The 18,319-nt window shown below is 51.2% G+C and overlaps 1 protein-coding gene across 2 annotated transcripts in view; it reads right to left on the bottom strand.

The window, feature by feature from the left end:
• The window catches only part of NTNG2 (netrin G2), a 447,915-nt gene that overhangs the window by 317,870 nt on the left and 111,726 nt on the right, over nucleotides 1–18,319 (bottom strand). For both annotated transcript variants that reach the window (XM_069237102.1, XM_069237103.1), the window contains exon 3: nucleotides 6,480–7,123. In XM_069237102.1, the coding sequence (XP_069093203.1) occupies nucleotides 6,480–7,123 (644 nt within the window). The remainder of the gene's footprint in view (nucleotides 1–6,479; nucleotides 7,124–18,319) is intronic.

Raw genomic sequence — 18,319 nt, 5'->3', positions numbered from 1 at the left:
AGAATTTGATGTTTAAGTTTGATGTTCTCAGCTAAACTGCTGTACAAGTACTGCACATTACCAGGACTTCTCAGCAGGGCTCATGTACTAGTTATGGACATTAGCAGGACTTCTCAGCAGGGCTCATGTACTAGGCATGGACATTACCAGGACTTCTCAGCAGGGTTGTGGTACTAGTAATGGAGAATACTAACGCTTCTCAGCAGGGCCGCTGTAATAGTAATGGACAGTAACAATGCTTCTCAGCAGGGCTGCTGTACTAGTAATGGAGAATACTAACGCTTCTCAGCAGGGCCGCTGTAATAATAATGGACAGTAACAATGCTTCTCAGCAGGGCTGCTGTACTAGTAATGGACAGTACCAACGCTTCTCAGCAGGGCTCATGTACTACTAATGGACAGTACCAACGCTTCTCAGCAAGGCTCATGTACTAGTAATGGACAGTACCAACGCTTCTCAGCAGGGCTCATGTACTAGTAATGGACAGTACCAACGCTTCTCAGCAGGGCTCATGTACTAGTATTGGACAGTAGCAGTGCTTCTCAGCAGGGCTACTGTACTAGTAATGGAGAATACTAACGCTTCTCAGCAGGGCCGCTGTAATAGTAATGGACAGTACCAGGACTTCTCAGCAGGGCTCATGTACTAGGCATGGACAGTACCAACACTTCTCAGCAGGGCTGCTGTAATAGTAATGGACAGTACCAACACTTCTCAGCAGGGCTGCTGTACTAGTAATGGACAGTAACAACGCTTCTCGGCAGGGCTCATGTACCAGTAATGGAAAATACCAATGATTCTCAGCAGGCCCGCTGTACTAGTAATGGACAGTACCAGGACCTCTCAGCAGGACTCATGTACTAGGCATGGACAGTACCAGGACTTTTCAGCAAAGCTGCTGCACTAGGATTGGACGGTACTAATGCATCTCAGCAGGCCTGATGTCGTAGGATTGGACGGTACCAATGCTCCTCAGCGGGGCTGTTATACCAGTAATGGAATGTAGGAACGCTTCTCAGCAGGGCTGCTGCACTAGGAATGGACAGTACCAACAATTCTCAGCAGGGCTGATGTCGTAGGATTGGACGGTACCAATGCTCCTCAGCAGGGCTGTTATACTAGTGATGGAATGTAGGAACGATTCTCAGCAGGGCTACTGCACCAGGGATGGACGGTACTAGCACTTAAGCGCATGGCTGCTTTGACAGTCATGAAAGGTGCATGCACTTGTCAGTAAGCTGTTATGCTAGTACCATCTCTTTTCAGCGGGGCTACTGTACGTTCAATGGATATGTAATGCTGGGTCTATAAAGTGCTAACTTAGCCATGAGGCTGCTTCAAGGTGATGGGAGAGGAAGAATAAAGGGGGGCCTTGGTTCACAGCTCCTGATGTGCTGGCACCTGATGGCATCACTGCTGGCATCTGATGGCATCATTCTGATGTCATCACTACTGCCATCTGAGGTAATCACTTCTGGCACCTGATGTCACCACTATTGGCATCTGCTGTCATCACTACTGCCATCTGACGTATAAACTTCTGGCACCTGATGTCATCACAACCGGCATCTGCTGTCATCACTTCTGGCATCTGATGTCATCACTGCCTGCATTTGATGTCATCACTGCCTACATCTGATGTCATCACTACTGACACCTGATGTCATCACTACTGCCATCTGATGTATAAACTTCTGGCACCTGATGTCATCACTATTGGCATCTGCTGTCATCACTTCTGACACCTGATGGCATCACTACCGGCATCTGATGTCATCACTTCTGACACCTGATGTCAACACTACTGGCATCTGATGTCATCACTGATGGCCTCTGCTGTCATCATTTCTGGCACCTGATGTCATCACTTCTGGCATCTGATATCATCACTAGCGATATCTGATGTCATAATTACTGGCAGTTGATGTAATTACTACTGGCATTTGATGTCATCAGTACTGGTATCTGATGTCACCACTACTGGCATCAGATGTCATCACAACTGGTGTCTGATGTATAAACTTATGGCACCTGATGTCATCACAAGCGGCATCTGATGTCATCAGTTCTGGCACCTGATGTCATCACTTCTGCCATCAGATGTCATCACTAATAGCATCAATGTGATGTCATCACTGCTGGCAACTGATGTCATCACTAATAGCATCAATGTGATGTCACCACTACTGGTATCTGATGTAATCACTACTGGCACCTGATATCACCACTACTGGCATCTGATGTCCCCACTGATAGCATCAATGTGATGTCATCACTACTGGCAACTGATGTCATCATTAATAGCATCATTCTGATGTCATCACTACTTCCACCTGGTACCAACACAGCTGCATCTGATGTAATCATTACTGGCATGTGACGTCATCACCACTGGCCTCTAAGGTCATCACTGCTTTCCTTAAGCCCTGGTTGTTTAATCAGAGGAATCAGTAACTTTCGCAGGGGCTTGGCTTCTTCCTTGCACACTAGAGCGCCTAGACACTCCTGTGGGGGCGAGCTATAGAAATCTCACATGACAAACACAAGATGGCTGCCTGGGGCTCCACACTTTCTGAGGGTCTCACACTCGCGAGCCTCCCATACATGGCGGTGGTATCTCCAGTCATGCATCCCTGATTCCTCTTACTCCAGAGCCAGGGTCGGACTGGCATTTAGAGCAACAGGCCAGTGCCCAAAGGGCTGTTTGTGGGCCCGTTTTATGGTCTGCTGGGCCAGGTTTTACCCTTGACTTTCCTGATATTTCAACAAACATTGGCTGCAGCAAGCGCAAATCCATGCAGTATTCCATACCTTGCAAAACACTTATCCGGAGTATCCTTACAAGTTCAAAACTGCTCCAAAGTGCAAACATGGGCCTCTGTTTTTTATCTACCCAATACACTAATGGGGGCCACTTTTATTTAGGTGCCCAGACCTATTTTCTGTCCCAGTCTGATCCTGTCCAGAGGTTGATATTTCAGTTTCTGCCAGTGGGAAGATTTCTCGCCCGGACATATATAAGTCACTGCACTTCACATATGAATGTTTCCAACACAGACCTCTGTTAAACTCATGTTACCTGGCAATATGTGATGGGCACGGTTTGCTTCAACCCAGCCAATGTAGCTAACAGCACTTCACATCCTTGGCCCTGGTGGACCCAGCCATGTAGTACAAAACATGTAACTATACGTTTCAGAACACAGTGTGCTACTGACTGCTGAAACCCCAATGCTGGCTAAACATTTCACACACAGTGACGAGGCATGGAAGAAGCAAGCTATATTGAGAGGTGGGAAGGACGTATTGGTGGAAAATGGAGTACAAATAGGGGTATGAGTGAGGGAAAGGGAGTGGGGGGTGCGGAGGGGGTGGCGTAGAGGGACTAACAGACAGGGACGGAGAGAGAGGGATGGAGTGTCACTGAAAGGGAGAGAAACTCTGGGCCTGATTAAGCAGAGGTAAAGTTAGACCAAAAGTCTAACTTTAGACCTTAAGTATAAGTTTATACCAGAAGACTAACTTAGACCAAAATTCTAACTTTACTACTTTTCAGTATTCGCAAAAATAAGTTACTACGAGTAAAGTTAGACTTTTGGTCTAAAGTTAGACATCTGGCGTAAAGTTAGACTTCAGGTGCAAAGTTAGACTTCTGGTGTAAAGTTAGACTTTAGGTGTAAAGTTAGACTCCTGGTGTAAAGTTAGACTTCAGGTATAAACTTAGGGCTTGATTTAAGAAAAGTGGCACTGCATCCAATCAGCGCCCCTTTTCTTGTGCCCCTTAGCAGCCCCCTACCGCCACCATGTGTGTACCGCATTTAAAATACGGCACACCATTGCGCAGGGTAGGGGCAATAGCGTCAACATTTTTCACACTATTGATGTACTGTGCAGGATTGGCACCAAAATGTTGGCCAGAATCCTGCACAGTACATAGGGGCCCATCGAAAGCAATGATGTGCACCATTTTTACGCCTGCTCTGTGCAGGCATTAGAAGTAGCCACAAAAATGAAGCAGTGGGATCTTCTAGATTCCACTGCACCATTTTTGTGGTCCCCCTAATGGGGGAATGCCCCCCTTGCATACATTATGCCTGGTGCAGGCATAATGTGGTGCAAGAGGTTACAAAGTGGTGCAATGCATGCATTGTGCCACTGTGCCACTTTGTAAATATGGTGTGGAGATTTTGGTATCGTTGGGCCAAATTAGCGTAAAAAATGACGCTAATGTGGCGCAAGGAGGCGCTGGGGCCTCTTACATCTGGGCCCTAGACTTTTGGTCTAACTTTACCTTTGTGAATTTGTGAATTGGGCCCTGAGAGCCGTAGACGTAGTGAAGGAGAGGGGCAGACAGAGTGACTGCCAGGGAGTGGCCCTCAGAGGCTCCACATGGAGCCGTCGGCATGGGCCTCAGAGGCTCCACATGGAGCTGTCGTCAATGTAGCACTGCGGCAGGTGCAGCAGCATCCGTCGCGCATATCACTGCCCGTAGATCGGGCAGTGACATGCGCGATGGGGCTGTGGACAGGGGCCCCTGCACTGCCCATGCCACGTGCATGGGCAGTGCAGGGGCCCCCATTCCGCCAGCCTTTCCCTGGCGGCCTGAACCACCAGGGAAAGGCTGGGGGATCACAGGTTCATTATCCGGCGGGCAGCGCTGATTGCAGCGCTGCCCTGTCGGATAAGGAACTCCGCCATCGTCAGGCTGCCTGCTGGCGGAAGCTTGGCGGTGGCGGAGTTCCTCCTGTGGCGGGCTCTCCGTGTTTATAATATGGCGGTCCAGACCGCCATGCCGGTGGCGGTAATTTCCGCCACCGCCGGCATGGCGGTCCGTACCGCCATGTTCATAATGAGGGCCTAAGTGACGGTGCCAGGGAGTGGCCATCAGAGGCCCTGAGAGACAGGGGAGGGAAGAGAGGGGTGGGGGACCCAGGACCTGGTGACAGAAAGAGAAACTGGGAGAGGTAGAAATAGTCAAGGAGAGAGGCAGACAGAGGGACTGTGCCAGGGAGTGGCCATCAGAGGGCCTGAGAGATTGGGATGGGGGACCCAGCACATGGTGACAGATAAAGAAACTAAGAAGTAGAAGAAGTGGAGGAGAGAGGCAGAGACAGTGTGACGGTGCCAGTGAGGGCCCATGAGAGGGTCTGAGAGACAGGGGTAGAGAGAGAGAGAGATTGGGGTGAAGAGAGAGGCAGAGACAGTGTGACGGTGCCAGGGAGGGCCCATGAGAGGGTCTGAGAGACAGGGGTAGAGAAAGAGAGATATTGGGGTGAAGAGAGAGGCAGAGACAGTGTAACGGTGCCAGGGAGGGCCCATCAGAGGGTCTGAGAGACAGGGATGCAGAGAGGGAGATTGGGGTGGGGACCCAGGACATGGTGACAGAAAGAGAATCTGAGAGGCAGAAGAATGGAGGAGAGAGGCAGAGACAGTGTGACGGTGCCAGGGAGAGGTCATCAGATGCCCTGAGAGACAGGGGTGGAGAGAGAGAGACTGGGGTGGGGAGAGAGGCACAGACAGTGTGACTGTGCCGGGGGGGGGGGGCATGAGAGGGTCTGAGAGACAGGGGTGCAGAGAGAGAGATTGGGGTGGGGAGAGAGAGACTGGGGTGGGGAGAGAGGCAGAGACAGTGTGAGGGTGCCAAGGAGGGCCCATGAGAGGGTCTGAGAGACAGGGGTAGCGAGAGAGAGAGAGATTGGGGTGAAGAGAGAGGCAGAGACACTGTGACGGTGCCAGGGAGGGGCCATCAGAGGGTCTGAGAGACAGGGGTGCAGAGAGAGAGATTGGGGTGGGGAGAGAGGCAGGGGCAGTGTGAGGGTGCCAAGGAGGGCCCATGAGAGGGTCTGAGAGACAGGGGTAGCGAGAGAGAGAGAGATTGGGGTGAAGAGAGAGGCAGAGACACTGTGACGGTGCCAGGGAGGGGCCATCAGAGGGTCTGAGAGACAGGGGTGCAGAGAGAGAGATTGGGGTGGGGAGAGAGGCAGGGGCAGTGTGAGGGTGCCAGGGATTGGCCATGAGAGGGTCTGAGAGACAGGGGTGCAGAGAGAGAGATTGGGGTGAAGAGAGAGGCAGAGACACTGTGACGGTGCCAGGGAGGGGCCATCAGAGGGTCTGAGAGACAGGGGTGCAGAGAGAGAGATTGGGGTGGGGAGAGAGGCAGGGGCAGTGTGAGGGTGCCAGGGATTGGCCATGAGAGGGTCTGAGAGACAGGGGTAGCGAGAGAGAGAGAGATTGGGGTGAAGAGAGAGGCAGAGACACTGTGACGGTGCCAGGGAGGGGCCATCAGAGGGTCTGAGAGACAGGGGTGCAGAGAGAGAGATTGGGGTGGGGAGAGAGGCACAGGCAGTGTGACTGTAACAGGGAGGGGCCATCAGAACAGGGGTGGAGAGGGAGAGACTGGGGTGGGGAGAGAGGCACAGTGCGACGGTGCCAGGCAGTGACCTCAGAGCCCCCCAGAGATGCCAGCCATGCGCCTCACCTGGCAGTCACCTCGATGTTGGAGATGGCGTAGAAGTACTTGTAGAGGTTGTCCCTCTGCACGTAGGTGCCCCCCAGGGCGGGCCGCAGGAGGCGCAGCCTCAGGTCGGTCAGGGTGAAGAACTCCTTCAGGCCCTTGGCGCTCTCCATGCGCGTGTACAGGTTGTCCATCCTCTTCAGGTCCGGCCCGGCGAAGATGGCGAAGCGCTCACGCACCTCGAAGCGCACGTCCTTCTCCTTCTTGGAGCCCGCCCAGCGCGAGTACTCCTCGGTGCACAGGACGCGGTGCGCGCTGGTGGCCGAGAGGTCCCTGGCGCGCCGGGCGGGCATGCCGAAGGCCTCCGGGCAGTCGTCGGCGTAGTACTGGAAGGGGTGCCAGGTCCGGCCGTGGTCCAGGGACTTCTCCAGCATCATGGCGGTGGGCCGGCCGTACTCGAAGGTCACCACGATGTCGTCGGTCAGCTCGACGCTCTTGTTCCAGCCCAGGCTGATGTTGGCCACCAGCGGCTCCGGGAAGCGGCTCCACGTCACGCTCTGCCAGTAGGTGGCCAGGCCGTCCACCTCCGTGTCCACCATCAGCCTGGGGGGGTGGGCCAGGTCCGGGTTGGAGGCGTCGCACTCGTCGCTGCACAGGTAGGGGTTCTCCTGGATGGGAGAGAGGATGCGCACACTGGTCAGTGGACAGGTACCTGGCGCAACAGACACAACAGTTTCTGGGTGCGGTTTCCTCTACTGTGCACCGCCTAGCGCCCCCCACCCCTGGTCACCCTCCATCCCCCCACACACACCGCGCCTAGTCTCGGTGATGCAGGGAGAGGAAGGTCGTAGGAAGCAATGTGGCCCATGGTGGCACGCGGTGGTCCTCGAGTGTGGCAAGGCTCTAGATGTGAAGGGGGCGGTGTCCAGGGTGTGATGTGGTCCACGATGTGAATGGGGCGGTGTCCAGGGTGTGATGTGGAACACTATGAAGAGAAGTTCTCCAGAGTGTGGTATGGCTCACGACGGAGGGAATGTCTCCAGAGTATAATATGGCTCGTGATCTGATGGGGTGGTCCCCAGCTGGTGATGTGGCCCATGAAGTGACAGTGCTGTACTCAGGTTGTAGCATGTTTGGATGCGGTAGGCAGGTACCCAGGGTGTGATGTGGCTCACGATGGAGGGAAGGTCTCCAGAGTGTGATGTGGCTCCTGCTGTGGCAGGGCGGTACTAGACTGTCATATGCTTCGATGTGGTGAGGTGGTACCCAGGGTGTGATGTGGCTCATGATGAGAGTTTAAGGTCTCCAGGGTGTGATGTGGCCCATGATGTGACAGGGTTGTACGCAGGTTGTTGCATGTTTGGATGTGGTAGACAGGTACCCAGGGTGTCATGTGGCTCATGATGAGAGGGGAAGGTCTCCAAGAGTATAATATGGCTTGTGATGTGATGGGGTGGTACCCAGGGTGTGATGTGGCCCATGATGTGACCGGTTGTACTGAGGCTGTATGTAGCATGTTCGGATGTGCTAGACAGGTACCCAGGGTGTGACGTGGTCCATGATGAGAGGGGAAGGTCTCCAGGGTATAATATGGCACGTGATGTGGCTCATGATGTGACAACTCAGGTTGTAGCATGTTTGGATGTGGTAGGCAGGTACCCAGGGTGTGATCTGGCTCATGATGTGAAAGGGCTGTACTCAGGTTGTAGCAGGAGTTGATGTGATGAGGTGGTACCCCGGGTGTCATGTGGCTCATGATGAGAGTTTAAGGTCTCCATGGTGTGATGTGGCTCATACTGTGACCGGTTGTACTCAGGTTGTAGCATGTTTGGATGTGCTAGTCAGGTGACCAGGGTGTGATGTGGTCCATGATGAGAGGGGAAGGTCTCCAGGGTATAATATGGGACGTGATGTGATGGGGTGGGCCCCAGCTGGTGATGTGGCTCATGATGAGTAATGAAGGTGCCCAGTGTATAAGGTGGCTCGTGATGAGATGGGCTGGTACCCAGGTGATGACGTCACTTATGAGAGGGGAAGGTCCCCACGGAGATTGATGCGGAAAAAGGCGCTCTAGGGAATAATGTGGCCCATGATGGGGTCAGGAGGTCCCCAGAGAGAGATGTGGCTCGTAATGGGAGGGAAAGACCCCCAGAGTGAGATATTGTTAACAGAGTCGAAGAGCTCACAAAGAAAGGCAGAGCGATCTCCTAAAGTATGATGTGGCTCGTGGTGGGGACTTGGGTACCCAGAATGCCATGTGGCCGATGCAGGTCATAGAGTGGTTTCTAGAAAGGGATGTGGTCCATGGTTAGGGAGATGCTAACATCAGTTATGAGGTATCCACCCTGGGATGTAACGCATGATGAGGTGTGAAGCTTCTTCGGGTGTGATTTGTCGCGTGTTGGGGTAAGGTGGTTCCTAGGGTGTGATGTGGCACACGATGGGAGTGGGAGATCCCACATTGTGATGCGTTTCTCGCAGCTGAGGAGTGGTCCTGCGAGTGTGATGTGGCACATGAAGGGGGATAAAAGGCCACAGCGTGGTGATGATGGTGTGAGAAGGCTCCAAGGGTGTGATGTGGCACACGATGGGAGTGGGAGATCCCACAGTGTGATGCGTTCCTCGCAGCTGAGGAGTGGTCCTGCGAGTCTGATGTGGCACATGAATGGGAATAAAGGGCCACAGCGTGATGATGGGGTGAGAAGGCTCCAAGGGTGGGATGTGTTGCGTGATGGCGAGTGGAGGGCCACACAGGAGTGGTCGGGAGAGGGTAGTGCGGCTGAGGGGCAGGGAGGACTCCACAGCGTGATGTGGTCTGTGATGGGGAGAGGAGGGTCCCAGGGGGTTAGTGCAGCTCCCTAGGGTCCAGGGAGGGCACCACAGCGTGATGTGGTCTGTGATGGGGAGGGGAGGGTCCCAGGGGGTTAGTGCAGCTCCCTAGGGTCGAGGGAGGGCACCACAGCGTGATGTGGTCTGTGATGGGTAGGGGAGGGTCCCAGGGGGTTAGTGCAGCTCCCTAGGGTCGAGGGAGGGCACCACAGCGTGATGTGGTCTGTGATGGGTAGGGGAGGGTCCCAGGGGGTTAGTGCAGCTCCCTAGGGTCCAGGGAGGGCTCCACAGCGTGATGTGGTCTGTGATGGGTAGGGGAGGGTCCCAGGGGGTTAGTGCAGCTCCCTAGGGTCCAGGGAGGGCTCCACAGCGTGATGTGGTCTGTGATGGGGAGGGTCCCAGGGGGATAGTGCAGCTCCCTAGGGTCCAGGGAGGGCTCCACAGCGTGATGTGGTCTGTGATGGGGAGGGTCCCAGGGGGGTAGTGCAGCTCCCTAGGGTCCAGGGAGGGCACCACAGCGTGATGTGGTCTGTGATGGGGAGAGGAGGGTCCCAGGGGGTTAGTGCAGCTCCCTAGGGTCCAGGGAGGGCACCACAGCGTGATGTGGTCTGTGATGGGGAGGGGAGGGTCCCAGGGGGTTAGTGCAGCTCCCTAGGGTCCAGGGAGGGCTCCACAGCGTGATGTGGTCTGTGATGGGGAGGGTCCCAGGGGGGTAGTGCAGCTCCCTAGGGTCCAGGGAGGGCACCACAGCGTGATGTGGTCTGTGATGGGTAGGGGAGGGTCCCAGGGGGTTAGTGCAGCTCCCTAGGGTCCAGGGAGGGCTCCACAGCGTGATGTGGTCGGTGATGGGAGGGTCCCAGGGGGGTAGTGCAGCTCCCTAGGGTCCAGGGAGGGCTCCACAGCGTGATGTGGTCTGTGATGGGGAGGGTCCCAGGGGGGTAGTGCAGCTCCCTAGGGACCAGGAGGGGCTTCACCGCGTGATGGGGAGGGACCTTCACCTGAGAGGAGGGGTATAGACTCGAGCGTGTGCACCTGAGGTCTGTACGGAATCTACTCCACAAACACAATTCATTGTCATTCACTCTTCTGGCAGCCTCAAGACCCTCTGGGTGAAGTCTCGTCTGAGACTGCTCCCTTTGCCCACGAGACCCCTCCTGACCACAGACCCGCCCCTCTTCCCTGGTGCAGCTCTGTGGGGTTTCCATTCCTCGGCACATGAAGAGCTTTGGGGTCTCTTTGGGCACCTTGCGGGGTGTCACGGAGGGGGACAGATACCCACTGATATCTGGGGCTCAGCAGCAGAGGTCAGAGGTCTCCCCCGGGCGCAGCTGGCTCGCGGCGGCGCTGAGACAGTATTAGAAAGTATTAGCTGTGCTCACGGCTGCGGAAAGTTATTAATAGGAGGCGCCGTGGATCAGAAATAGGGCTCATTACTCAGTCACCGAACTGAGATCACTGGTCCCCCCCAACCCCTTGCCTGAGAAATAAAGGACACGTGGCCCCCTCAAACCACAGGATCCCATCCCCCGAGGGCTGCCCAGGCTCCATCATTCCTCCCTCATTGACACTTCATGTCCCTCAGGGAAACGGCCTGAGATCAGAGGGCCCCCCTCGCTGGAAACCTCTGGGTGTCTCCCAGGGACCCACGGCCAGTGGAAAGAAAATCCATTCTGTAGGGTAACTGTTCCCAACCTTTTGGCTTCTGCGGACCCCCACTTTATCATTACTGGAACCCGGGGACCCCACTAAATCATTATTGGAATACAGGAACCCCCCACTGAGCCATTACTTGGAAGTCCGGGACCCCAGCCTAAACATTGTCGATGATTTGACCAAAACACAGTACACAAAAACATACAGAAACCAGCATTCATCAAACACATACACAAATGATAACATTTAATTTAATTTGCAAGCACATGCAATTAACAAAAATAAACATTTACATTTTAATTGGAAGAATGTAACTTTTCTAAATTCAGTTGAAGTCACACGTTGTCCATACAGTATTCTGTTTGACGCACCTGCGCTGATCCCATGAATCAAGCTGACGATCCTCATTTAATTTTTAGCCTCCAATTTCAAATTCCTTGACATTCACAACAACTTTTAAAATGTTCAGTTGTACATTTAGCCACTTTATTTATGTACACTTTATTAATCTGTTAATATTAGTTAATTTTCTATGTAGTCACGGACCCCCTGAGGAGGCTTCGCGGACCCCCAGGGGTCCCGGGAGCACAGGTTGGGAGCCACAGCTGTAGGGTAAAGTGTAGAGGGCTGTTGAGTCCCAGAGCTGCATCCTGGACGTCAGTTGCCCTGAAGATGCCTTCGACAGGTAGCCCCTCCCACCAGTGACCTCCCTCAGTCTCACCCTGAGGGGCCCTAGACTCCTGAGAGCGCCCGCGTTGTACCAGTGAGCCACCCTCCTGCCCTCAGCTCGAGTGCTGCCCTCCCAGAGGTGTAAACTAGTGCCCGGGTGAACCACCAGAGATCCATATTTTTGGCATCATTTAAGTAAGGGATTCCTCATTGTTTTACCACTCATGTAGGGCTGAGAGAAAGTGAAAAATAAATATGATTTTTTGCAAAATATTGGAAACAAAAGCAATAAGTGCTTAGCCTATCATGATACGGGGATAGGGAATGTAATTTTGAGGATTTTGGGGGCCCTGGGCAAGAACTATTTTGGGGGCCCTTGTTTGGAACAATTTTGACTTTTATAACCTATTTTTAATAATTCAAGCACTAGGTTGTCCACAGATAGTGAATTATATGTTAAAGATTGAAATACAAAAATACACAGAAGTGATTTAGAGAGAAAGTTAACTTTCCCAGGGGGGCTCTGAGAAGGTGGGGGCCCTGGGCGATCACCCACCTTACCCTTGCCTTAAAACGTCCCTGGGATAGGCAAGGTAGGAAGCAACCAGATACAAATGTATGACCCTACACAAAGTTAGTTCTGTTACCCAACATTAATTACCTCAGTTCCAAGGGGAAGAAAGGAGATGAAATGATTCATTCTCACCACAATTGTAAATTAAGGAGTACCGTGGTTAGGCCGCACCGCATTGCAGTGCGCTAAACACGTGCTCCATTCCAAATAAGCGTCACTTAATAAAAACAACTCACTTTTTTTTTTTTTTTTGCGGCTTTATGTACCCAAAAGTATTGTAGCGCTTTACATGAATACTAGTTACATTTTACATTACACAGGGACCCATTCATTCTTTTTTTAAGGTACTGGGACATTAAGATATTTGCCCAGAATCACAAGATGCTGAGCCAACGCCGAGACTCAAACCTTGTTCCCCTGTTCCAAAGTTGGCAGCTCTGGCCGTTACCCCACATCGTGACTTGTGATGTAAAACATTATGTGTAACCCTGTAAAAGGGTTAAGTCTATTTCTGTTCCATTTCACTACCAAGCAAAGGTTTCAGCTAATATGTTATATAGTTTCACCTGCTTTTAAAGGTAATAAGAAATACAGTGCATTATATCAACGGATGCATTAAACTGATATCAGATTCCAAGAAAAAGGTTTCATCCTCCATTCATCTTAAAGGTATCACCCTCATTAACGCCTGACTTCACTTTATTTTTGTATCAAGCCCATTGTAATGTAAGCTGAATTTGTAGAGTGCTGCTTCTCACCCATGAGGGTATCAAGGCGCTACTAGACAGCTCATGCTCTGCATGTTGTGAGGCTTAATGTGGCTTACCAAGAACAGCCTGCCCATTGCTTACTATTGGTTGGCTTTCTTGTTGCTGTAATCTGCCTGCTTCTTATTTGTGTCCCAGCCTGTCAATCTTCTGTTTGTCCCTCCCACAGAGCATTGCCTTTTTACCATCTCTTTGACTGGCTGGCATCTCTGCTTCCACTCCTTGCTTTTGAAGCACTACTTTTTTCTTTTGTGTTAAACACTCCATGACCCTACATGTATTTTCGAGCCGTCTCCCTTGTGAACTTCTCTTCGCCTACACTTGTGTTGCTCTCTGTCGCCTGAGTGCTGGTCGCTGCCTTCTCCCTGTTGTGCTCACCCTTGTGCTTCCTGCCATCGCCTCCCCATACTCGTTTTGCTTCCCCCCAATCGTGCCCTTTTTTTCTCTCTTTTTCCTTCCTCCCAACTGTGCCTGACTTGTTTCTTTCCCCCAACCCCTGTGTTGCTCTTTATCACTCACACCCTCCCCAGGTCGTTTCCAAGTTCCCACATCCTCCTGGGGCCCTTTTGCTCCCCACTGCTTTCTCCCCGCCCCTCCAGCTCGCTTAAAAAAACACTCCTGCACATTTCATTTTTAGTTACTGATCTAACTCATTGGTAACTAAATGGAAAAAAGTGCCTGCGTCATTTTGTAGGTGCGCGCATGCATGCCAACATTACGTGAACAGCTGCGTCAAATGCTTTTTTTTGTTAATGTAGCCACGTTGCTTAGCCTCGCTGATGCTGTGCAGCATGGCTAGAAAACATTGGCAAATCCAAGCGGTCACAAAGGCTAGACATCTTGGCTTTGCCAATGTTTGTTGAGTACAGAAATTGACATTTATGTGTATGGGGTGTGAGGCACAGGAGAGGCTCGGGGGTCTCATCTGTTGAAGATGAAAACAAAAGAATTACGACGAGGAAATCGGGGACAAAACTGGTTTTCGACGTGTGCTCAGCAAATTAGTGAAGGTGGTGTAATCAGTACTTCATTTGCAAATAAAAACGTGCCGGTGCCCAAAGCTCTCCTCTGAAACATGCGGCTGCTGCAATTAAATGTGTGAACACCGAATACTGAGGCAGGTAATCCTGAGGCCATCTCAGGCCTCTTTAATCCATTTACAGGCACTCCCTGCCCCTTCAGCTCACTCCTGCAGCTTTCTGCTTTCTCCCATTGTGACGCTTTTTTGTGTTTCTCCTCCTCCATCTCTCCCATGTGTGGCTTTAATTCGCTGTGAATGCTTGAGGCAGAAAAATAAGTGCCGGCCCTCAAAAATAAGTGCCAGTGCCCTGCACCGAAAAACACTGGCTCAAATTAAGCACAGGGTTTAATAGTGTAAAATAAAGGCAAGTGGGTGGACAGAAAAGTTACTCCAGATTAGGTCCCACTTGTCTGTTTTATGTGCACATCAGATATAGAGGGGTACCCAGCCCCACCCCCTGCAGATACACGCTAGTGCTGCATGGGGGGGGCACACCCCCACACCATGAGCTCATTTCCGGTACTAATAGGAGAGCAGCTCGTACATTACTGACTAATAGGCCGTTTCCTACTTATTGGAAAGAAAAAGTCTGGGCATTGATGAATAATTAACAGCGCGCGAGGGCTCCTATTTCCAGCGCTTCTAATTCTGGAAATATCTCAAAGTCTCCCTTTTACCCGGGGTCTCGCGCTCTGTCTCCCACTCACGCGCGCTCGTTTCCGCCTCCTGGGTTTATGCACTCGTCTAGTTCAGGCTGTGCCTATGAACTCCTCGATTGGCCTTTCTTTCTTTCTTTCTTTCTTTCTTTCTTTCTTTCTTTCTTTCTTTCTTTCCTTCTTTCTTTCTTTCTTCCTTTCTTTTTTTCTTTCTTTCTTTCTTTCTTCCATGTTCTTTCACTTACTTCATTCTTTTCACTTCCGAAAATGAAGGGAAGAAAGTTCTTTCATTTTCACTCTTTCTTTCTTTCTTTCTTTCGTTCGTATTTCCTTTCACTTTCTTCCCTCTTTCCTTTATTGCCTTTCATTTTCTTTCTTTATTTTTCTTTCCTTTCCTTTTCTTTCTTTCTTTCTTTCTTTCTTTCTTTCTTTCTTTCTTTCTTTCTTTCTTTCTTTCTTTCTTTCTTTCTTATTTTCTTTCACTTTCTTCCTTCTTTCCTTTTCTTTCTTTCTTTCGTTCTTTCTTTCTTTCTTTCTTTCTTTCTTTCTTTCACTTTCTTCCTTCATTCCTTTATTTCCTTTCTTTTTCGTTCTTTCTTTCTTTTTCGTTCTTTCTTTCTTTGTTATTTTCTTTCACTTTTTCTTTGTTTCTTTCTTTCTTATCCTTCTCTCGTGCACTCTGTTTCTCTCTGTCCTCACCTATGTCCCTATGTCTCTATGTCTCATTTCTATTTTTTCTTTCTTTCTCTCCCTTCACATCCCCTTGTCTGTCCCTCTCTCGACCTCTTTTCCTCTCTTCTCCCCTCTGCCCACTTTCTCAGTCTCTTGTTCTCTTTGCTCCTTTTCTATCAGTTTTTGTATTTTTTTATTTCCTTTCTTACTCGCACAACCATCTGTTTCTCTCTCTCTTTCCTTCCGTGCTCTGTTCTCTCTCTGTTTCATCATTCCCTCCTCTCCTCCCTCCTCTCCTCCCTCCTCTCCTCCCTCCTCTCCTCCCTCCATCTCCCCCCCCCCCATTTCCAATTAGGACAATATTTTTTGTCTACATATTGGTGAATGAATAGTTTTACTTAAGGTATGTACTTAAACAATCTAATAAACCGTATTCTTCTTATTTTGCATATTAATTGTTCTTATGCTAGTTAGAGCCAGCCCCAGACACGCCTCCAGGGGCTGCTTGTAGAGGGCCTGTGTGTGGTTTCACCCAAACCATCCGATCACCCACGTCAAGGTGATTCCTTCACCACTCACTCACTCACTCACTCACACACTCATTCACAGTCACTCACACACACTCTCACACACTCACTCACTCACTCACTCACACACTCACTCACTCTCACACATACTCACAATCACTCACACTCACTCACACACTCTCACACACTCACTCACACACACTCTCACACACTCACTCACACACTCATTCACAGTCACTCACACACACTCTCACACACTCACTCACTCACTCACTCACACACTCTCACACACTCACTCACACACACTCTCACACACTCACTCACACACTCATTCACAGTCACTCACACACACTCTCACACAGTCACTCACTCACTCACTCACACACTCATTCACAGTCACTCACACACACTCTCACACACTCACTCACACACTCACTCACACACTCATTCACAGTCACTCACACACACTCTCACACACTCACTCACACACTCACTCACACACTCACTCACTCTCACACATACTCACAATCACTCACACTCACTCACACACTCTCACACACTCACTCACACACTCTCACACACTCACTCACACACTCACTCACACACTCACTCACAATCACTCACTGACCCACTCACTCACTCACACACACACACACACACTCACTCACTCTCACACATACTCACAATCACTCACACTCACTCACACACTCTCACACACTCACTCACACACTCACTCACAATCACTCACACACACTCTCACACACTCACTCACACACTCCCTCACTTTCACACACACACACACTCACACGCACTCACTCACTTACACACACTCACTCACACGCACTCTCACACACTGACACACTCACTCACACTCACTCACACTCACTCACTCACAATCACTCACACGCACTCACTCACTGGCACACTCGCAGTTACTCTGGTGGCAGTATTTAATATTTCCAACACCTGAATCTGCTACTACGAGCTGTAGCATGTGAAATGGGGAAGAACATGCGGACCCGGTTTTACCAGGTCAAAGTCAGCCTTTTTAACAGGGCACCCCTCTTTCCAGAGCAAAGAGTTTCTGCCAGTGCACCCCTCTTTCCAGAGCTATGAGTGTCTAACAGCGCACCCCTCTTTCCAGAGGTATGAGTGTCTAACAGCGCACCCCTCTTTCCAGAGCTATGACTGTCTAACAGCGCACCCCTCTTTCCGGTGCTGGCACTGTTTAGCAGCGCACCCTCTTTCCAGAGCTAAGAGTGTCTAACAGCGCACCCCTCTTTCCAGAGCTAAAAGTGTCTGACAGTGCACCCCTCTTTCCGGTGCTGGCACTGTTTAGCAGTTCACCCCATTTTTCCAGAGCTGGGTGTGTCTAACAGAGCACCCCTCTTTCCGGTGCTGGCACGGTTTAGCAGCGAACCCCTCTTTCCAGAGCTGGGTGTGTCTCACAGAGCACCCCTCTTTCCGGTGCTGGCACTGTTTAGCAGCGCACCCCTCTTTCCAGAGCTAAGAGTGTCTAACAGCGCACCCCTCTTTCCAGAGCTAAGAGTGTCTGACAGTGCACCCCTCTTTCCGGTGCTGGCACTGTTTAGCAGTTCACCCCATTTTTCCAGAGCTGGGTGTGTCTAACAGAGCACCCCTCTTTCCGGAGCTGGCACAGTTTAGCAGTGCACCCCTCTTTCCAGAGCTGGGTGTGTCTAACAGAGCACCCCTCTTTCCGGAGCTGGAACAGTTTAGCAGTGCACCCCTCTTTCCAGAGCTGGGTGTGTCTCACAGAGCACCCCTCTTTCCGGTGCTGTCACGGTTTAGCAGCGCACCCCTCTTTCCAGAGCTAAGAGTGTCTGACAGGGCACCCCTCTTTCCGGTGCTGGACCGTTTAGCAGTGCACCCCTCTTTCCAGAACTGGGTGTGTCTAACAGAGCACCCCTCTTTCCGGTGATGTCACTGTTTAGCAGCGCACCCCTCTTTCCAGAGCTAAGAGTGTCTAACAGCGCACCCCTCTTTCCAGAGCTAAGAGTGTCTGACAGTGCACCCCTCTTTCCGGTGCTGGCACCGTTTAGCAGTGCACCCCATTTTTCCAGAGCTGGGTGTGTCTAACAGAGCACCCCTCTTTCCGGAGCTGGCACAGTTTAGCAGTGCACCCCTCTTTCCAGAGCTGGGTGTGTCTCACAGAGCACCCCTCTTTCCGGTGCTGGCACGGTTTAGCAGCGCACCCATCTTCCAGTGCTCGCACAGTACAGCAGTGCACCTCTGTTTCAAGTGTCCCCACCATTTAGGAGTGAACCCTGTTTTCTAAGCTCACCCTGTTATCTCAGCTCCCAGTTATCAATGCAAAATTTTGAGTTACTGCCCAGACCCAAATTCTCTATTTTTTTTAAAAAAGGGCAGTTTTTGTGTTTTCGGAAAGTCATAAATTAAAACGAGACAAGGATTGGCAATGCCAATAGGTCTGACTTTAAAGGAATGTTGAATGGTAACGTAAAGCTTTACAAGTGA

This window comes from Pleurodeles waltl, chromosome 6 (assembly GCF_031143425.1).
Source record: "Pleurodeles waltl isolate 20211129_DDA chromosome 6, aPleWal1.hap1.20221129, whole genome shotgun sequence".
Taxonomy (NCBI): domain Eukaryota; kingdom Metazoa; phylum Chordata; class Amphibia; order Caudata; family Salamandridae; genus Pleurodeles; species Pleurodeles waltl.
This window is presented reverse-complemented; position numbering and strand designations above follow the sequence as displayed.